Below are 19569 nucleotides of genomic sequence, written 5' to 3' on the forward strand. Positions count from 1 at the left end.
ACACTGCTTCCTATCCCATGACTTTGTAATTTCCTGAGAGGTCTCTCATGGGGACCTTTGTCAAATGCCTTCTGAAAGTCCAAATACACTATATCAACTAGCTTCACCTTTATCTACATGTTTATTTACACCTTCAAAAAAATTCTGAAACCATGTTGATGCTCCCCCATTAAGCCATGTCTATCTATATAGCCAGTGATTTTGTTTTTAATAATGGCTTCTACCAGTTTTCCCGGCACCAACATCAGGCTCACTGGTCTATAGTTTCCTGGATCACCCCTGCAGCCCTTTTAAAAATTGGTGTCACATTGGCAATTGGTGTCACATTTGATACATCTCAACCCTGTTCCTACTACTATGCTCTATATCTACCCCAAGCATATTTCAATTCCTTTGTAATACTGGCCTCTACCACCTCATTTTGGGCCTTGTCATCTTCCTTTTTGGTTCTTACACGATGTTATGAATCCGCTCCTGCGGAAGGAGGAGTTAGCAATCTGTTATGATCTACTCCTCAAGAAGGGAGGAGTTAGCAATCTGATGTGCTCAGCTCCTGTAGAGGGAGTAGTTAACAATCTGTTAAGGTATAGACTGCGGAGTTGGCAATCTGTTAAGAATCTGTTGCTGAAGACTCCTGATGGGGAAGGAGTAGCATTCTGTTACCAGCGGAGAGCTTGGAGAGGGCACTCAGCTGTAGAGGAATGTAGATAGGTGGATCTTTGGGCCGATGGCAGATGACTGCGCCCCCAGGAGGATATCCTGAGAGGGACCACCGGCTAGGCTTGGGTATGGAGACAGACACAGATAATTCTTTTATTAGACAGATTAGTAGAACCACCAGAGGTGGCAGTAGTGAGGTGATATGCCCGGCAGGGCTGAAGTCCCTCAGGTACTGGAACAGCGATCCCAGGGTTGCTGAGCTGTAGAGAAACTATAGATAGTGAGTAGACAGGGTATGCTGTGTTCATAGCCAGAACTAGATGACAAAACTCACATAAGGTCTTAAGGAAGCTCAGTAGCTGGAAAGGGTTAGGCCCTCGAGGAGTGAGTACCTGGTTCCAGGGAAAGCTCTGAGAGAGCGATGGTAACTCACAAATGTCTATATCTGTGATAGCTTCCAGGCAGTAGAGAATCTTCAGAGTGTTCAGGAACATGGGCCCTCGAGGAGCAAGTACCTGTTCCTATCGGCAATCTGAAATAAAGAAAAGAGAGCGAGGCCCCCGAGGAGCGGGTACCCCTGGTAAGTCCGAGGAGGCAGAGTAGCTTGGGAGTAATGCCAAAGCAATCCCCAGCAATCCCCTTGCTAACTCAATATTGGAAGCGGATGACGTCATCCCAGGGGGACGCCCCCGAGGTTCGCGCCCTTGCTGGTACATCAATCGGAGCGCACATGCGCCCTACGTCATCAGGCAACATGGTGGATCCGCAGCATCGAGCCGGTCCGGGGACGCCTGAGGGAGACAGCAAGAAGACGCCGCGGCATCTACCCGTCCATCAGACCCAGAGGGAGTCGCCACAGAGGTAAAGAGGGCGGAGCGAGGGCGTCGAGCAGCGACGGACACAACACACGAACAGTCATTAAAACTAGTGTGTCACCCTCTACTTACTGATGTTAGGGCTATAACCATGGCCACTCCAGGTTACTCCAGCCTTCTTTGAAGTGTGATGTATAAGAACATAAGAAATTGCCGTGCTGGGTCAGACCAAGAGTCCATCAAGCCCAGCATCCTGTTTCCAACAGAGGCCAAACCAGGCCACAAAAATCTGGCAAGTACCCAAACACCAAGAAGATCCCATGCTATTGATGCAGAGGTCATTCCCTAAGTCAACTTGATTAATAGCAGTTAATGGACTTCTCCTCCAAGAACTTTTCCAAACCCAGCTACACTAACTCCACTAACCACATCCTCTGGCAACAAATTCCAGAGCTTAATTGTGCGTTGAGTGAAAAAGAATTTTATCTGATTGGTCATAAATGTGCTACTTGCTAACTTCATGGAGTGCCCCCTAGTCCTCCTATTATCCAAAAGTGTTAGGTAGTTTATGCCATTCTGCTTGGAAGTCTAATGTAGTCATATCACAGGTTAGAAATGTAAATTCCAAGGGATATTTGAAGCCATGTTATTTTCGTATCTCCAATATATTCCTCAGCTGTCAGTCTTTATCTGCCATCAGTTTCTGTATTTTTCTACCAGTGCTGTTCACCCTCATGGTGCCATGTAAATTAAACTATTATCACATTATTAGTAAGCTTAAAATTATTTAATTACTAAAATAAATTAAAGATCTAAACAAAACCTTAATCTTGCCAGTATCTGGAAGCATCAACTTGGTTTTCTGCAAAAAAAAAAAAAAAAAAAAAATTTGGCTAGATTTCAAAACTCTTTATCCACTGTGATTATGACTGGCTTTTGGTCGGATTGTGAAAGTACTAGTGAGAATGCTGAGTGTGACTGGTGTACAGGGTGAGTCTCTCAGAATCGCTCTCAGGAGTCCGTTCCCATGACGAGGATGTTCTAGCTGTATGTTATGTGTCATTGTCCTGCCTGAGGCACTAACTGGCTCTCTGGCAGAGACTATAAACATACAATTTTTGCAAACCTGCAAAAATGCACACGGACAATACTGCTGCAGCTGCCTGTATCTCTTATTGTGGTGTACGGATGCTGAGCATGAGAACAGACAGTGTATTTCTAAAGCCTCTTGCACTTTCTGCAATCCTGTATAACAGGAGTGTTTCTTGTTTGTCTGTTCTGTGGATTCTTCACAAGTGAAGACTTTCACGAGTGAGGTGTCAAACAAATGCACAGAATCTGGAGCTGTTTGTAGGATTGAGTTTCAGTAGCTGGCAACCTGATTTCCACTGGCTGGAGGGCTTTTGCCCTAGTGGCACATGACCATATACTCGTACAAGAACAATGGAAAGAGGGCTACCTCCTGCAAGGGGAACCATATAAAAGCAACTATTTTTTTCATTTTCTTTTTTGGCTTGGCAGTTTCCTCCTGCTCATTTTGCCTTTCAGCTCGATCAGAGCCAGGCTCTATCGAGCCTTCATTTGCAGTTATCATCCTGGGGTTTTCCCCTATTTTAATATCCCACCTCCCAACTCAGACCAGCCAGTGACGGGCTTGGCCAGGTGCCCCCAATCTGCTGTCCCATACATAGCCATGGACTATGGGCTAACATGGACCCCATGTCTTTTCCTTAGGCATTGCTGGGGAACATGGCTGATCCTCCCTGCCCCCAGAGGCTGGGAAGGCCGCCTCCTCAGCAACCTCTAGCTGGGCCTGGAGCCTCAGGCCCCTGCAGTGCAGTACATAGCACTGACACTCAGCCACCAAGTTGATCCTAAATATGTTTTTGAAGTCATATAAATTATTCCTAAGCTTCAGCAAAAGCTCATTCACAACGATTTTCTTCCCGTTCTATGTCCAGGGGAAAAAGATTTTGATAGATCAGGCCCTTAAGTCTTGCCAAGGGGCAGGTAATTTGTTTGGGGCACGTTCACGCCCGACGGGCAGGAGGAGGCAGCTGTAGTGAAAAGGTTTTGGCTGACCTGCTGTGCCCCTCATGCACGCTGTCCGGAGGTATCCACATGTATGCAAGAGCTTAGCGGGAGCTGAAGATGTCATGGCAACGAGTAATGATAAATGTAAGACATTTCCCAAAGCATTTTTTCTGGGGTTGCACTGATTTCATTTGACTCTCAAATTTTATTCATGGGGATTTTTTTTTTTTTTTCAGTTAAAACTAAAGCCCCAAAAGCCTGGATATTACATGCGGAAACAGGAAGGGAGTTTATAGACTTGCTAAGCTGAGAAGATTTCTTTTCAGATTTTATGTGGCCTGGATGGAATGGAGGAGAGAATGTTTCTTTCTCAGGGGGTGCTGTCCGCTTGCTAGATATCAAAGTATTATTTACTTCCTCTCACGGGATACCCACTAGTGACAATGAAGGAAGGGGGTGGGGAGAGTGTGTTCAGAGATGGATATTTGAGTGAATTAGCGAAAAAGAAAAACCAAACAGTGTAGTCTGTTAGCGCTCAGGAGCCAGTAGGGAGGAAAACCCCTGTTTCATGACCCTATTGGAGTCCAGATCTCTGCTATGTAAAAAGCATTCCCCAGGTGGCTCTTTACTTCTCAAATAAAACAGAGGATCAACAAAATGCAAACGACATCTACAGTCTTTGTACATCTCATCTAAAAGCCATAGGCGGAACATCTCCAACACAAGTCACTTCTTACAGCTGTGAAGAAGAAACAAAATCAGAGGGGGTTTTTTTTCCATTCTGAGTCCTGCTGGCTATGCAGACTCAAGAAAAAAAGGGATTGGAGTCTAAATGCGCTATGCACCTGGCTGCCACTTCTTTCCGGTCCAAGATGTTACGCAATGAGATGGTCACCTGAATATCTATGCAGCTCTCATGGGCCAGCACCTTGAACACAGATAAGTACAACTGCTGGATTATCCCAATTTTTTGATTCAGATGAGAGACATCCTAAGGATCCTGGAGACTGGCGATTTTCCGGAAATGATAGGAACTTACCCTGCCAACTTGCAGGTAAGTCGCTAGTGTCTCAATATTAAAACAAGAAGAGTTGAGATTACTTGAAATCTTCACTCCCTGTACATAGGTTTTTGCAGTTTTTCACTGTTCCAGTTGTTCCCAGGGAGCTTCCTAAAAGCACTCCTCCATCTCTCCCCATCTAGAGGCAATCAGTGTCCCTCTAGAAATCCTCAAAATGCCAAGGCCATCAGAAGGGGTGAGTGAAGCACACTGCGGCTCGGGCCACCGACAGTCTCATCAGGAGGCAGGATGCCCACATTCTGTGCCAGTGCTGGTCTTGTCATCCGCAGAGGCCCTGGACCCCTGTGACCCACCTGCCGTGCTTCGCTGACTGCCTGGGGTGCTGCTTGTCCCTGCATCAGGCCTGACTATAACTATAGACTTAAACAGGGCCGCATGGAACTAGGGCAACACCAGTTCTGAATTAGAGGGTGGATTGGAATATAATTTTTAGTAAGAAACCACAGAGATTTGGGGATTGGAAAATAATATGCATCCAGAGAGGCTACAGTGCTGCCTCAAACATGCAAACAAAGGCTGCAGCTTCTGTGGGCATTATCATTCAGAGGCCTTGGAAGTATGAACTGATAAAACAGGACATTTTGAGATGAGAAGGATAAAGACTAGGAAGTATCCTCTTAGAAAGTTGTATAAAAAAAACCCAGATCTGGTCTTACTCTACTCCCATCCTTGCCTCCTTCCCTACCCATCATTTTCAGTCTGGAGATTGTTCAACTGTCGCTTGACTGGGATTTCAAGCTCGATAGCATATATATCTCTATGGGAGCGCTTTGTGCTTTAAGCCTGATGTTTTCATGAAAATCTGGCTCGCTGCCTGAGAAAACAGGGAGAAAGATTTAAACTAGTTCTGGGAAGTAATGTAGCTTCCTTATATGTTCTTAACAATATATCTGCTGCCAGACCCACCCAAGATTAAGTCATGGGAAAGAAAACTGATCTGTTACATGTGGTTGAACTTGGTTCTAAGCCAGCTTTCATTAACCTCGAGCTCTTTACAGGTGCAAACATACATATATCAATTGTCAACACAGTTTAATGGTAACAGCTCCTGCTTGATTCCCCCATTCCAGAGGGAATAGGTATCACCTCTGTCCCCCTTCCCCCCTCCCCTGATTTGGGACAGATTTGCAGCGTGAGATACAGTATTCGATTATACAGTAAGAATATTTCTAGTGATTTGTCGGGACATAAATAAGCAAAGGTACTGTCTGCACTGAGAATGATACAGGCGGGGGGGTTTCTTATCAGTTCTGAAAATGAAAGGAAATAGAAAGCGATTGATATCATGTGCACCATTCTAGTAAAGGCAATATAGAAAAGACTTTTTGTAATTAACCACTGTTGTGGTCATCACCTAGTCAGTTAGTAACCGAGGCCACGAGGTGAGGGGGAAAACGAGGCACCTCTACCCCTTGAAGAGCGCTAACTCTGGAAAGTGCCTGCTTGGAAGGCATGGAGCAGGATTAGCGACTGACCTCAGATTGCTGGCCGAAACACAGGTCACGTTGCAAAGTCCTGTTGGCATACAGGATCTCGAGGCGACTATTTTTTCAGCATATGGTTGCCAGTCAGGCAGCCCCTTTCATCCCATGATTGTTCTATCACATTTATTATATGTTTCTTTGCACTGCTTCCTTGTACTTGCTGTGCACACAGATTATTTGCGGACAAAATCACTGGTTGTACTTTGCTCCTGTGTCCATATAGAGGAGTAGACATGGTGTCCAAACAACAAACTTACTATTACGTGAAAATACGTAGCAGAAAGCAACTGAATATCAAAGGAACTGATGGTGTTCTGGATAAACCAATTACAAATTAACCAAAACTGTCCAATTAAAAGTCCAGAAAGCTTTTATTTGTTATTCAAACCCCCCCCCCCCCCCCAAAAAAAGTATTTTTTTTCTTCCATGTAATTTTGTAACTGCAGCGGGAATGTATTCCAGCTGCAAGCTGGTACTGTCAGCATTTGCTGGCTAATTACTATCCAATACTGCTAGCAGTCAGAAGGTTCAGTTTGGTGGAACAATCGATTTGGACTTACAATTTGTGATATGAATATTGTTTTAGCTTTTAATACATATGTATTGTATCTATGAATCATTAATACAATACAACCTTTGTGTCTACTGGCTGCCAAGTTCTGCTTGTAGACAAGACATGAGATTGGATCTAAAGATGTGCAGAGTTGATGTGCAATTTGGCCAGACGTTCTATAAACAAACACGGTGGAGGTCCTTATGATGCAGGAGAACAGGTTAAAAGCACAAAGCCTGCAGTGCGTGTATGTGTGTGTGTGTGTGTGTGTGTGTGTGTGTGTGCGCGCGCGCGTCTGTGGTAAATCCAAACACAGGCTTCAGTTATACTCAAAACCAATTTATTGTACAGTTATGACAGTAGCATAGTCGGCTCCAAACGCAATTCATTTTCCAAGCAGGAGAAACTCCGCCCATGGAACCTGTGCAAATAAACCCATTATAGAGTATGTCTAACCAATCACGTGTCTAGCCTCCCAGTAAAAATCACAGGGCCCCTGCCATACAAGAGAAACACGTGTCTCATCAGTGGCATGTATGCTCCCCAGCAGCATAAACATATAAAGAGCACACACAAAAAAGAGGCGATGGAACTTTGCTACCACAATTAGAATAATGTACAAGGCTGACTTGTGTCAGCAAACAGTTCCTAACCAGGCTAGAAACTGACTTTATTGCTCAGGTGCTGCAGATAGAGGTAAGCTAAGCACCATGAAGGTAGCAGAGAAATCTCTCTCTACAGCTTGTACTTCACTGCACATTAGTTGATCAGAAAGATCTTCTAAATCAGGAGGGAGAACTTCTTATCCCTCTGCCCTCTCACATTAACTCGAACAATTATTGCTTTCAGAACAAACATCTGACAATGATGAATTTCTTTGTAAAAAGCTATGGAATTGTTTGGCTCTGTCTTCTAGGTTCTCGGGCATAATTCATAAAATAACCTTGGACTAATGGTTACTCTAGAGCCTTTTGTTTTCAAAACGGTTTCTCTCATTAGGTGTCAATGGCAAAACTTATTTGAAAAATGGCCCTTTTCCCTTTCCTTCCATCTGTATTACTTTGTCCTTGTGTTTTATTACTGCTATCTTTTGTCCTTCCTCCTTTCACTTTGTCTTTTTCATTCCTTTCTCTCTTCACTTTTTATTCTTCATTCTCTTGCCTTTTTTTCTCACTTGCACCGCTTCTTTCTTTCTTTCACGCTCTCTCTCTCTTTTCCACTTTCTTGTCGCTTTTTTTCTTTTCTAGCACATGGAATTCTCTTTGCTAAACAAGTAAACAATATTGTGCATACAAAGATAAGACTCAATATGGGGCAGGGGAAATCCTGGGAAGCCATTTTGGATCGCTTCTTTCTTGCATTCTCAGAAGATTGAAAAGTGATATTTCCTAGAAGAGCTTTCCTTTCTAATGGCTTTGCAATAAAAACATGTGTATCTAGGAGAATTCTGTGAGCTAACTCAGTGGGTACAGTAGCTGTAGATAAGATTTTGTCTCTTTTGTTGCTTGTCTTTGTGTTGTAAGGTTAAATACTGCACACAGTTCCAGTATTTTGTTTGATAATCAGCTGGATCTATCTGGTACACTTCTCACACAAACAACCAGAGGATACAATAACCTTGATAAAGCGTTTCCCCAAACACATGCCTCTTTATCACACCTCCCTTTCCTTGCTTTACTCTCCATCTCGCTTTTTACCTCAAAGGTCAACATCTATGTCTGTTTCAAACAATCCTTAACTCTGGGTCTGCAGGCAAAGTCAGATAAGGAAGCTGAACATTCCATAGCAAAAATGGTAACAGAACAGCTGAGTCAAAGAATTGGCCTTCCAGATGCTTAACGGCCATACAAAATTGCTGTCTAGTCCACTTATACATTGGGCTCATTGACTTCTTCCACACTACAATGGAGTCATGAGTCCACTTACATTTCAGTCTAAGAAGTAGGGCCTCATACTGGCATGCTTTCAAAACGAGCTTAAACAAAACAGAAATATTTTTTCCAGCGGCACTTGGACAGTCTTTTAATTCCTTTGGCGGTCAGTTTTTTTTCAAGTCGTGCTTTGTGCTCAATGGCACCAAGAATAGCCGTGTCAAAGACCTCTTTAAGGTTCTTTTGGGTCAGGGCTGAGCACTCCAAATAAGCCTGGGCCCGGATTTTCTCGGCTAGGCCTTGGGCCTGAGGTTCAGGCACAGGTTGGACATGGTAGTGGCTCAGATTTATCAGGACATTGACATCATCCCTTAGGTCAGCCTGTGTCCCCACCAGCACCACGGGGACATGAGGACTGTGAGTCCGTATCTCAGGGATCCATTTTTCAATGACATTTTGGAAGGAGCTGGGATTCACCACACTAAAACATACAAGGAAGACATCAGTCCCAGGGTAGCATAGGGAGCGTAGACGATCAAAGTCCTCCTGCAGAGACAGGAAAATAGGAGAAGTAAGAATCACTATAGTAAAGCTCCAGCTGCTTTGATGAAACAAATACAGTAGTACAGAGGAGGGCTACATGGGGGCTCATCTAGAATTAAAGCATACTGTTCCAGAATTGAGGACAGAGAATACTTGGGAACTATGTCCTTAATGGTCAAGGCTTTTCATGTCCTGTTTTCAAATTTTTTTCACAAGATTTTATTTGTTTATGTATGTTATTTGTTTCTATTCTGCATGTCCTTAAATATCAATGCGGATTACATCTCACATACATATTAACAGAATGATACAAATCAACTAACAAATCCACATACATACATCAGTATTTATTAAATAACAAAAAAGTTAGAAAATGACTGCCTCAATGTACACCCACATTTTCTGGGTTTATTTTGGTGGACAGAAGTATGAAATGCTGCTCTGCCTCTCCTGTTGTGCCAGTGGGAGGGGGAGATGCCAGGGACAGAGGAAAACAAGGACGGTGGATAGTACCAGGAGGCGTGGGTGCGTGACTTGGTACCAGAGGTGGTGGAGACCCTGGGTCAATCCCAAATTCTGTGAGACCAAAAATAAATTCTGCTGTGTTGATTGCTGCAAAACTGAAAAACAGTAAAAACTAAATGGCAGGTTTGCTAAAGCCTGGGATTTTCTCAGCCAAAACAATTGGTCTAAACTGAAAAAAATGAAAGGCCCTACTAATGATGTGGAAAACCAAGATAAAAACCCCAGTTCAACTAAAGTTATAGCAGCGGGCGTTGGGTAGCAAGAGTCTGGGGGAATCCCTGTAGATCTCTGCCCTAAATTGATTCTCAGTAGCAAGAATGGTTTATAGGATCAAGGGAAGTCTCGGTAATTACAAATAAAATCCCCTGTTGCCCTGAGCCTTCATTTGCAGCTACCCAGGAATTTTCCTTCATTTTCCTTCCCTCCTCCTCCTCACCTCCACTCCCATAACCCATCCCCAGTGGTGACAGCCCACAGGTCCCTTCAGAACCCGGCCTGCATGCTCCCTGTATCTCAGCAACACCCCCTGCTGTCTCAAGATTTCAACCCAAGCTGGTTCCCAAGGATTAGATGAGAGAGGAGTTATATAAGGCTGGCTGTGGTCTGTAAAATCTGTGCAGTATCTCCAGTGCCTCATATTTAAAAAAAGCATTTAAATGGATGTCTGGTGTGTGATGGCTACACTTTGCAATATTACTTTTTATTACGTTCCAAAACCAGAAAAATATATTTAACTACATGATGCTTTAATGCTCCCAACCTTACCACCTTCTCCTATAAAATATAACACAAAGGGATATTTATAGCCCACAGAAGTCACAGGCACAGATTTTACTACTTGCATTCTGCTTCTATTCCATGAAATGTGGACTTGAGGAAAAAAAAGCATACACAGGAGTAAATTTCGCTGTCTAAAACCCAAATATCCATCCAGTCAGTCTGGGTAGCTTTACATTGTCGGTTAAATATCTCCAGATCTTCAGCCATTTGCAGGGTCCTGGGGTTTTACAGCCATTTGCAGGGTCCGGGGTTTTACGCGCGTAGGTGGCCTTATGCGCACGCCGGGCCAATTTTCAAAGGCCCGACCACGCGTGTAAACTCCCGGGACGCATGTAAGTCCCGAGCTTGTTGAAAGGGTGGTTCAGGGGGGGACATGGCCACTGGGCCGGGGGATTGTGTGCTGGCAGGGTGCCGGCAGGCGCAAAAGGTAGGTTAAAGCTATTGGGGGGGGGGGGGGTTTTAGGATAGGGCTAGGGGATGGGAAGGTTAGGGGAAGGGGTAGGAAGGTTAGTATAGTGGGTAGGGAAGTTCGCTCCCAGGCTGCTCCTAAATTGGAGCAGACTGGGAGGGAACTGCAGAAGCCTGCGGGCGTTGGCACGCAGGTTGCACAAATGTGCACCCCCTTGGGCACGCCGACCTCCGATTTTATAAGATGCGCGCACCGGCGCGTGCATGTTATAAAATCGCGTGACCATGTGTGCGTGCCGGGTAGCGCGTGCACCAGCTTTTAAAATCTACCCCTATATGTAGATGTGAGTGCATGCCAGTGGTGCTGTAGAAAATGAAGGCCTGAGTTGTGGAATATCTTGTTTATGCAAGTAATGTTCATCCTCGCTGAGCGCCTGCTAGAGGAGCAAGGACAAGGTTATCATGTGCAGTGTGAGCAAGACCCTTTTCTTGTTTCCTTCTTTCTCCCCTCAAACACAGGAGGAGGAGGAGGCAGGGTAGCCAAAGGGAGTGTGAGTGTGCGCCAGTTCACTGTCCCATGCTCAGTACAACCAAGACTACACTTCCCATGCACCTCTGCTAGGGCACCGATCAGCGGGAAGGCACATGGTGGGGCAAGGGGCAGCCGCTATTGCAAATCAAGAATACAACTTGCATTTTGCGACCTTGCTAGTGGTATTCTTGAAGGTTGCTTTCAATGGTTCCCACTATTAAAATATATAAAAACTGAATGTGAATTTTACTGTGGGACACTGCACCTTTGGCAGCAACTGATAAACAAATTATCATTATGAAAAATGTTTTTGTAATAAATTGAATTGGCTTGCCCTTACTTGTCCAGCTGTGTCACAGAGCTGGATCCGAACTGGAGCTCCGTCCACAAGGACCTGAACTGAAAGAGAGAGAGAGAGAGAGGAAGATTGTAATTCTGGCTCTTTTCTCAAACAGATCAACACATTATGGGCTCTGCTGAAATCTGACTTTGAATTACTACAAGGTTACATTTGAACTAAAATTCAGATTGCTTTGGTTAACAATTTTGTTATTGGGAATGGCATGTAATACCGTATACTAGTACTTTGCCTCCTGTTTGCACGAGATCTGGCAGCGCTTGCAGTACACACACTTGCTGCACGAGTGACGACGTTTTATAACAGATGCACGTCCAACCCATGCCCAGTTTCACCAGTTCATCCAGCAGTTTGCCCAGTCTACAGCTAGGTCCTCCAGACCTCCCTGGTGCTTTAGCCTGCACTCCCCCCAGTTACGCCAGACCCCTCGAACACATCATAGATGCCTGGAAATAGTTGTGGGTTTTTTTTAGACTTAGGCCTCCTCCATAGCAGAAGTAACATTACACTCATACGTGCCTGGGTGTGCGCCCAGGTGTGTTAGGTACTTGCGTGCACATCTCTTGGCCTCACCCCAGATCGCCCATGCCCCACCCTCGCCAATACCACTTTCTTCCGTGACGTGAGGTATTCGTGCTCCATGCGCGCCCATCTCCCCAATTTTGGCGCGCACCTGGCTTTAAAATTCACCTTTATGCCGCCGGGATTGCCTCTCCTAAGTGTGGCTAGATGCCACATTGAGGGAGGTCAGTCAAATTATTTGCCCATGAAAACAGTTTGAACATTGTCCACACCATGCTCAGGGTTTGCAATGCATCTGGCAAAAAAAATGTTTAGGGGACAGGTACCATACAAACTATATTTAAGAGCACAGGCCAATCACACAGTGGCGGATTTTAAAAGGGTTACGCACATAACCTTTATAAACCCCTCCTGCGCACGCCGAGCCTATTTTGCATAGGCCCGGCGACGTACGCAAGCCCCAGGACGTGCATATGTCCCGGGGCTTGAAAAAAGGGGTGGGGAGTGGGCGGGGCGGGGGCGAGACCGAGGCCTCCAGCACAGCGGCCATGCCAGGGGATCGCGCGCCGGCACTCGGCCGGCACGCGCAACCTACGTCCGCCCAGAGGCAGGCGTAAATAAAAAAATAAAGGTAGGGGGGGATTTAGGTAGGGCTGGGGGGGGGGGGGGGCGGAGGGAACGGGGAAAGCCATCGGGGCTCCCCTAGGGCACAAGTGTGCACCCCATTGCGCGCGCCGACCCCGGACTTTATAACATGTGCGTGGCTGCGCTCGCATGTTATAAAATCGGGCGTAGATTTGTGCGCGCTGGGTTGTGCGCACAAATCTACGCCCGCGCGTAGCTACTAAAATCTGGCCCACAGTGTTCAGAATCATTTCACACTTTTGTCACACTTCTCTGACAACACCTGGGACCTCACCTCCCTTGAAATTGGATAGGATTTTTTGGTGGCACACTATATACTGCAGACTGTGTGCAGCTCCTATCAGCCATAACACAAGGAAAGCTGCCACAGTTCTACAAATCATCACTGCTGTTCCCACTGTACACTATCCTGTGACTTGTAGCATACAATCCCTTTGGTCCAAATTCTTCCATGGAACATAAGATACATTACATGAAAGATCTCGAGAAAAAAAAAAATGGTAGTCGGGCATCAGACCATGCAGGGCATATTAATATAGGACATGCTTTGGCATGACCTGCATAAATTCTGACAGATAAAATGTAAAAGAAAATCTTACTCATAAAATGAAATTTGAAGAAATAATTGGTTACCTCAAAAATTGAGTATTCCTCAATTTAGTTTTTAGAAGAAAACGGCACTTTTGGTTTAATTAGATTGTATTAAAGTTTGCAAAATAAATTACAATCTTAGCTAAAACTGTACTTTTTAGCCCTCATTTTGGACCATACAGGTTTCTAGAAAACTATTAACACTGCCAGCTAAACGTGAACACAGCTAGAATTCTACCGAGAGCCAGCTTCATGGGAGCCCTGATGCCAAGGCTGTATTAAAAATCACAAAGGCAAGGAAAGAATTGTATCCCTTTGCCAATGCAGAGTAAGAACCTGATAAAATTCTTCTTTAATCTGTTAGTTTTGTGGGGAAATCTGATGGACGCTCAACTACACTCGATCATAAAGCAACTACTTACAGGGTAGGAGACCCGTCCTCAAATTCAAGACCACCCTGAAGAAATCAATGTTAGTCATTATTTGTGTGTGCATATTTGCATTTTTAGAGAGCACTGTTTGCTTGTATACTTTATTAGGCTAATCTGTGTAGCTGACAGTATATATCATGATAATATATGTATAATTTAAGAAACCTGCAGATAAGTCACTACAAGGGTACATTACATTACGAATATGAATCATATAGGCGCACTGGGTTAGAGGAAGCTGAACATATATATATGATGTTTATGAAAGTGGAACTTTTACTATTTCTTTGATTTATATTCTGTTTTTTCAGGCATTTTAAAGTGGATAACATTCAGGTACTGTAGGTACTTCTTTCTCCCCAGAGGGCTCAAAATCTAAGTTTGTACCTGTGGCAATGAAGGGTGAAGTGACTTGCCCAGGGTCACAAGGAGCAGCAGTTGGATTTGAATCCTGATTTCCCACCCACTGCTCTAACCACTAGGCTACTCCTCCACTACTACAAGAATAAGTTATAGAACGAGGCTCTGGCAGGTGATATTTAATAAGGATGTGCATACCAAAGAAAATGTTTGTTTTCTTTGCTTTATGTTTTGTTTGATGTTTATTTTTGTTCGTTTCATTTACCTGAAACAAAATAAACATCAAAGCAAAAAAAGTAAAGGAAACTAAGGGCCAGGTTGCAACTTCCCCCCCTCATGCCACTTCTTCCAAAATAAATGTTAACACTCTTCTCCGGCTCTTCCTCTCCCCAGACTCATCTTGCCCCATCCATGGCTTGCAAGAAGTCAGAATGGGGCAGGAGCAATCAACCAGCTGCTTCTGCCCTACCAGGTCCCTTTTTCAAAATGGCACCGGCTGGCCCTGAGGCTAGTGCCATTCTGTTTTACAGCCACACACCCTCAGGGCCGGGTCGGTGCTGCTTTGAAAACAGGACTCGGGTGAGCAGCAGTGCCTGGGGATCGAGCCTGCTCCATTTCGACTTCTTGTCACCCACGGATGGCATAAGAGGAATCCAAGGAGGGTGGAGTGATAGGGAAGGGTTACATTTTTTTTGTTTGTTTGTTTATTTCAGCGGCCCTGGGGAAGGGGAGGTCTGGTGTTGGCAGCAGTGGGAGACTGGGCATGCCGAAGAATCCAACAAATTCCACGCCTAGCACAACTACAGCCACTTTATTCCCTGTCGACAAATTGAAAGGAGTCAACATGACTTCTTTGGTGGATGCATGAGAGGAACTGGGATCGTGTTACACTGATTCCTCTCTAAAGCTTCTCCTTTCCTTTGTACAAATCTCTGGAAAGCACCCCCAGCAGCATAAACACCTCGGTGCTAATGATCGGAAGAACCAGAGTTTATCAGGATTTCTGTCGTGGACCCTTCCAGTAACCTGTTAAACAGGTGTGAGATCCTCTTGCCTTTACTTAGAGAATACCCCTGACAGGATGAACAGCTTTATTGACAAACTAACACCATGCCTTCAGAATTACTGTGCCTGGCTAGGAGGCAAAATAGCAACTTGCCTGTTTCCACTCTTGCTTTTATGTCTAAGTCTCCTTCCAACTTTTCCCCTACTTAGGCCCAGATTTAGGCACAGGCTTAGACTGCCAAATTTCGAAGGCGTCAGATAGCCAAGGCCAAAGAGGAGCCTGCTTTGCTGGTTTTAGGGCCATGTGCTGGCACAGTTTCAGAGGGGCGCTGCCGTGGCACGCTGCCTACAGGGGCGCCAAAATCTTCAATCCAGCCCTTGCCCTACTCTGTTTTAATTCTTAAATGTTTACCCTGGCACTGGAGTAAGCAGTGTTGTAGCTTTTCCTGTGGTCCTTTTAGAATCCCCCTTCCGAGTTCTCTTATCAGTTTTTCATGCTGTTCCTGTCTAACAGGGCTCAGCCCCCCAGTGCCCCAGTTCACTTTCATGTATAATGGCATTACTGTCCAAGTAGGAGGCGCTGTCAAAAATTTTAAACAGAGAGGCGAGTGCCTGGAATAGATTTCCCCCGTAGAGGAATACAGAAGCCGAAACAGTGGCAGAATTTAGCTACATATGAGACAGACCTTAGCAGCAGAAGGTGGGATGAGGGAAGGAGCTTGTATAATAGGCAGCAGGCAGATACAAATGTGCAGACTAAATGATCCTTATCTCCCAATCTCCTAGGTGTTTCTCCTCAGGAATGAAACATAAATCAGAAAAAGAGGGGGTGGAGATGGGGTCTAACTGCCAGCTGAATTATTTAAAATCAAAATTAGCTGTTATTGCTACTTTAGTCTTTCTGATGAGTTTTCACAAAAAAGTGTGAATAATTTGACATCAAACTTGAACCAAGCAAATTTTAGCCTGGTTCGTTTCAACAGATTTATTTTGGCTTTTTCCCAGACCTGCTGGGGGATATTAGTCAAATTCTCCCCAGAAAATCAGGAGAAAATCCAAGCAGATACACAGAGAGTTGATCTGGATTTGATGAATCACAAAAAAAATCACATCAAGTTTAGCCGCTGTACATTGCTGCAAACCAAAGAATCTGCTTGCAATCTGATGCAGAAATCTGCAATAGATTCTTACAAAAAATCTGTGTCAAACCAATTCTGCCAAGCTGCAAAATTCTCGCAAGTTGATCAAATGAATTTGAGAACTTCTTTTGTAAAGAGTGCATATCTCTGTATATCATCTGAAAGGAGCAAAGCATCAAACAATCGCTTTTAAAATATTGGCAATTGAGATGTTTTTATAGCGATAAAACGGGACCTTTTGGCTGCACCTATGAACTTACGCAATAACTTCTAGGTTATGTTTGCTCACGCTGCTAAAAAACACAGACAGGGCCTTAATGTCAGAAAGTAAGTGGTCCAGAGGTCTTGGTATTTCAGGGTCCTTGTTACCAGATGGCTAGGTTGTTTTAGTCTCCTTAACAGGGGAGTTGGAGTAATTTTTAGAGGGGGGGGGGGAGGGGGCGGTGAGAAAGAAAATAGTTTATGACTGAACCCCCCAACTCCAAGCCTATGCTTAACTTTTCTGCTTTAACTCTCTATTGCCTGGTTCTGTTTTATTCCTCATTTATACTGGACCCAAAGAAGGGCCTGCAAGCATTCTCAGTAGATACAGTTAAACAGTGAAGAGCAAGGAGGAACTGGGGATTTGTAGCTGACGGTGTAAGGGGAATATGTAGACAGATGCACAAGGCTTTATCAGGAGTCAGAGGATAAAATGAATATGGCCAATGGGCTGTGAAATGAGACTGAAAATAGGCAGGGTCCCTATGAGAGGGGGCTGACATTGATGTTAGCCTTTCTTAAGGCTGTACCTGTTGGATTCAGTTAAATAAAATAATATTGCTTTAGGGTGGTGTGTCTGTACTCTACAGGAGCTGTTTGCAGTCTAATAGCAGAAAGGTCAGAAGCAAATGTTTTTTGAGGTGAAAAGAAAGAGGAAAGGGTTCTAAATAATCTTAAGTCAAAGGCAGCTTATATAGAAAGGAGCTGTTAAAACCAAAGAGCAGGAGGCACCCCGAGTTGTGTGGGGTGCAGGTCTGGGACTCCCGCTGCCAGGCTCTGTGCGTTCCATCTTCCTGGTGGCCAGGAGACTGATGGTTTCCCTTCAGTTGCCACATCTCAGCCCCGGGGAAGGAAAGGAGAGAAACCTGTTTCTGATCGAAAGAGCAACTCAGGGGAGGAGGAATGCTGCTTCAAAACTGGGGTTTCCCACTCTAGGGAGCCAAGAGAGTGTGTCCTTTGTACAAGATGAGGCAGATTTGTTTTGCCCATTTTAATTAAACCCATCTTGAACCTGCGCTGTCTGGCTGGATGTGAAACCCTGTAATGTTGTAACCTGTCCTGCTGTATCAGGCCTATAGTCTAAGGTCCAGATTTAAGAATTGAGCAAAAAAAAAAAAAAAAAAGGACAAAAAGCCTGCCAGTGGGCTGGCCTGCATAATTTCAAAATTGCGTATATTCTTTTTCAGAAAATAAAACCAATTATCCCAATCTTTGCACCTTGGATCAATTTTCTCAAGTATCTAAACATGGGCAGCCACGCTCTTACATCTGAACAAAGTTTTCTTGATTCTGTGATCCAAGTTCAATAAATGTTATCATGATGTCCAGAAAGGGAAAATCCATCCACAGCTTAATTAAGGGGACACATTAGTTTGCTCCTCTCTAGGGAATAAAAAACATTTCAATAATACAGGAAATGGAAGACTATGTTTCGTTTAAGTTCATTTTCCGTTTCCGATTGTCACAGAACAGTTAATGCTATGTCTTCAAGTTCATTAGTGCTGCTTCCCGGCACTGGTTGTTTTATCTCCAGAGACGTGGGAGGGTATTGATTTCCTTTTCCAGGCTCCCTAAATCTCAGCCCACAGGTTCAGGCGCAGAGCCGGCCTTAGCCCTGGTGGCAGCCTGCGTGGGTGGGTGATATGGTGCCCTATGCAGGCGGGGGGGGGGGGGGGGGGGGGGGGGGGGCGAAGTCGCCCTGGATATCCAAGGAATGGAGGTTTCTCTCTCTCTCTCTCTCTCTTCCTCCCCACCCCCCACCTCCAGCGGCAGCCTTTGGCAGCCCCACTGCTGGCACAGCACTAAAGCCGTCCCTGTTCAGGTGGAGCTGGCTCCCTGCTGTGTCTGATGGAGGCCAAGGAGGATGCTCTCCGCATACAGGACTGCATGCAAGTGGAGGAAAGTGTTATCATCAGAGCCAAGTTTAGTAGCCCACACTGCACCCCTGGCAGCCGTACACTGATTGGGGGGGTCTGGGTGCAATGTACAGCTTGCATTGGTGTTGGCACTGGCCTCTGACCCCCCCCCCCTCCCCCTGCCATTTTTTTTTTTATTTGACTCACATTGTGAGTATCAATAAATGATATCAGAAGAGCATCAAAGAGGAAAGAATCACAGCTCCCCGATCCTTCTCAATGTCTTACCTGAGAACGTGTCCAGAGCTGTTGGCTGGTATTCTGCTGGGTACCCATTGACTGTGTAGCTGATGACAAGGCTGGTCTTTCCCACGGCGCCATCTCCCACCAAGACACATTTAATGCCAAGATCTTGGTTGCTCTGCCTGGAAGAGTTCTGCCTGTTCAGGGTAGGCAGGCAAGGGTTAAACCCTTTCCCCGCAGGGTAATCCAGAATTTCTTGGGGGGGCATAGTTTCAGGCAAGGGGTATGGCTCTATTCTCCCTTTAAAACTCAGGAAAACAAAAACTCTAGATTCAAATCCAGGAAGAAAGGCATGGGGAGAACAATTTGGAGGTGGGGGTAACTCAGTAAAAAAAAAAGAATGAGCTCAGATTCCCAGCGATGACGTGGAAGCTCCCCTGTCCCTGCAGTGTCAGGCCGGGATACTTGCTGAGAAGCGAAGAGCCCGCAGCCGGAGTCTGTACAGGTGGGTGGTATCTCACTCTCTCTCTCTTCCTGACACTTGTTTTACCTTCCCAGTTGGTGCTAGAATTAAATGAGTCTAATTTACACAGTCCCTCCCCTCTGAGCCCTGTAACCGGATCCTGTTTCTCAACCGCATTATCGCACTCAATACACAAAATCACTCAGAGCTTTTCTTGTTTCAGGGTCTTTGTGCTTTGTTTTCTTTTTTTTTTAAATAATGCAGGGAGCGCCTCTGCCATCCAGCCCCAGGTCCCCAGCAATAAGACTTAGGGGCTCTAGCAACAAAAGTGCAAAGTGATATAAAGCAAAAACAAAACACGGAGGGCGTGCAGCACTCTGTATCCCATGTCGCGTCGCTCAGTTTCCTA

At 45.0% G+C, this 19569-nt stretch overlaps 1 protein-coding gene across 1 annotated transcript; it reads right to left on the reverse strand.

Moving 5' to 3' along the window:
- Window positions 1-6956: 6956 nt before the first annotated feature.
- Window positions 6957-19226, reverse strand: RHOV (ras homolog family member V). Its single transcript, XM_029598589.1, has 3 exons — window positions 18743-19226; window positions 11627-11685; window positions 6957-9044 (listed from the first exon to the last, which is right to left on the reverse strand). Exons 1-3 carry the CDS (start codon window positions 18963-18965, stop codon window positions 8604-8606), a joined length of 723 nt encoding a protein of 240 aa, XP_029454449.1. The 5' UTR covers window positions 18966-19226; the 3' UTR covers window positions 6957-8603.
- Window positions 19227-19569: the final 343 nt, after the last annotated feature.

This window comes from Rhinatrema bivittatum, chromosome 4, assembly GCF_901001135.1.
Source record: "Rhinatrema bivittatum chromosome 4, aRhiBiv1.1, whole genome shotgun sequence".
Lineage (NCBI taxonomy): Eukaryota > Metazoa > Chordata > Amphibia > Gymnophiona > Rhinatrematidae > Rhinatrema > Rhinatrema bivittatum.

What these genes read in the sequence shown, in the direction of transcription:
- RHOV (XM_029598589.1), bottom strand. Translation starts at nt 18,965, where the DNA reads ATGCCCCCCCAAGAAATTCTGGATTACCCTGCGGGGAAAGGGTTTAAC. An exon ending in AGCTCTGGACACGTTCTCAG is followed by an intron (nt 11,686 to 18,742) that starts GTAAGACATTGA and finishes TCTCTCTTTCAG; the next exon opens with TTCAGGTCCTTGTGGACGGA. An exon ending in TCTGTGACACAGCTGGACAA is followed by an intron (nt 9,045 to 11,626) that starts GTAAGGGCAAGC and finishes CTGTCTCTGCAG; the next exon opens with GAGGACTTTGATCGTCTACG.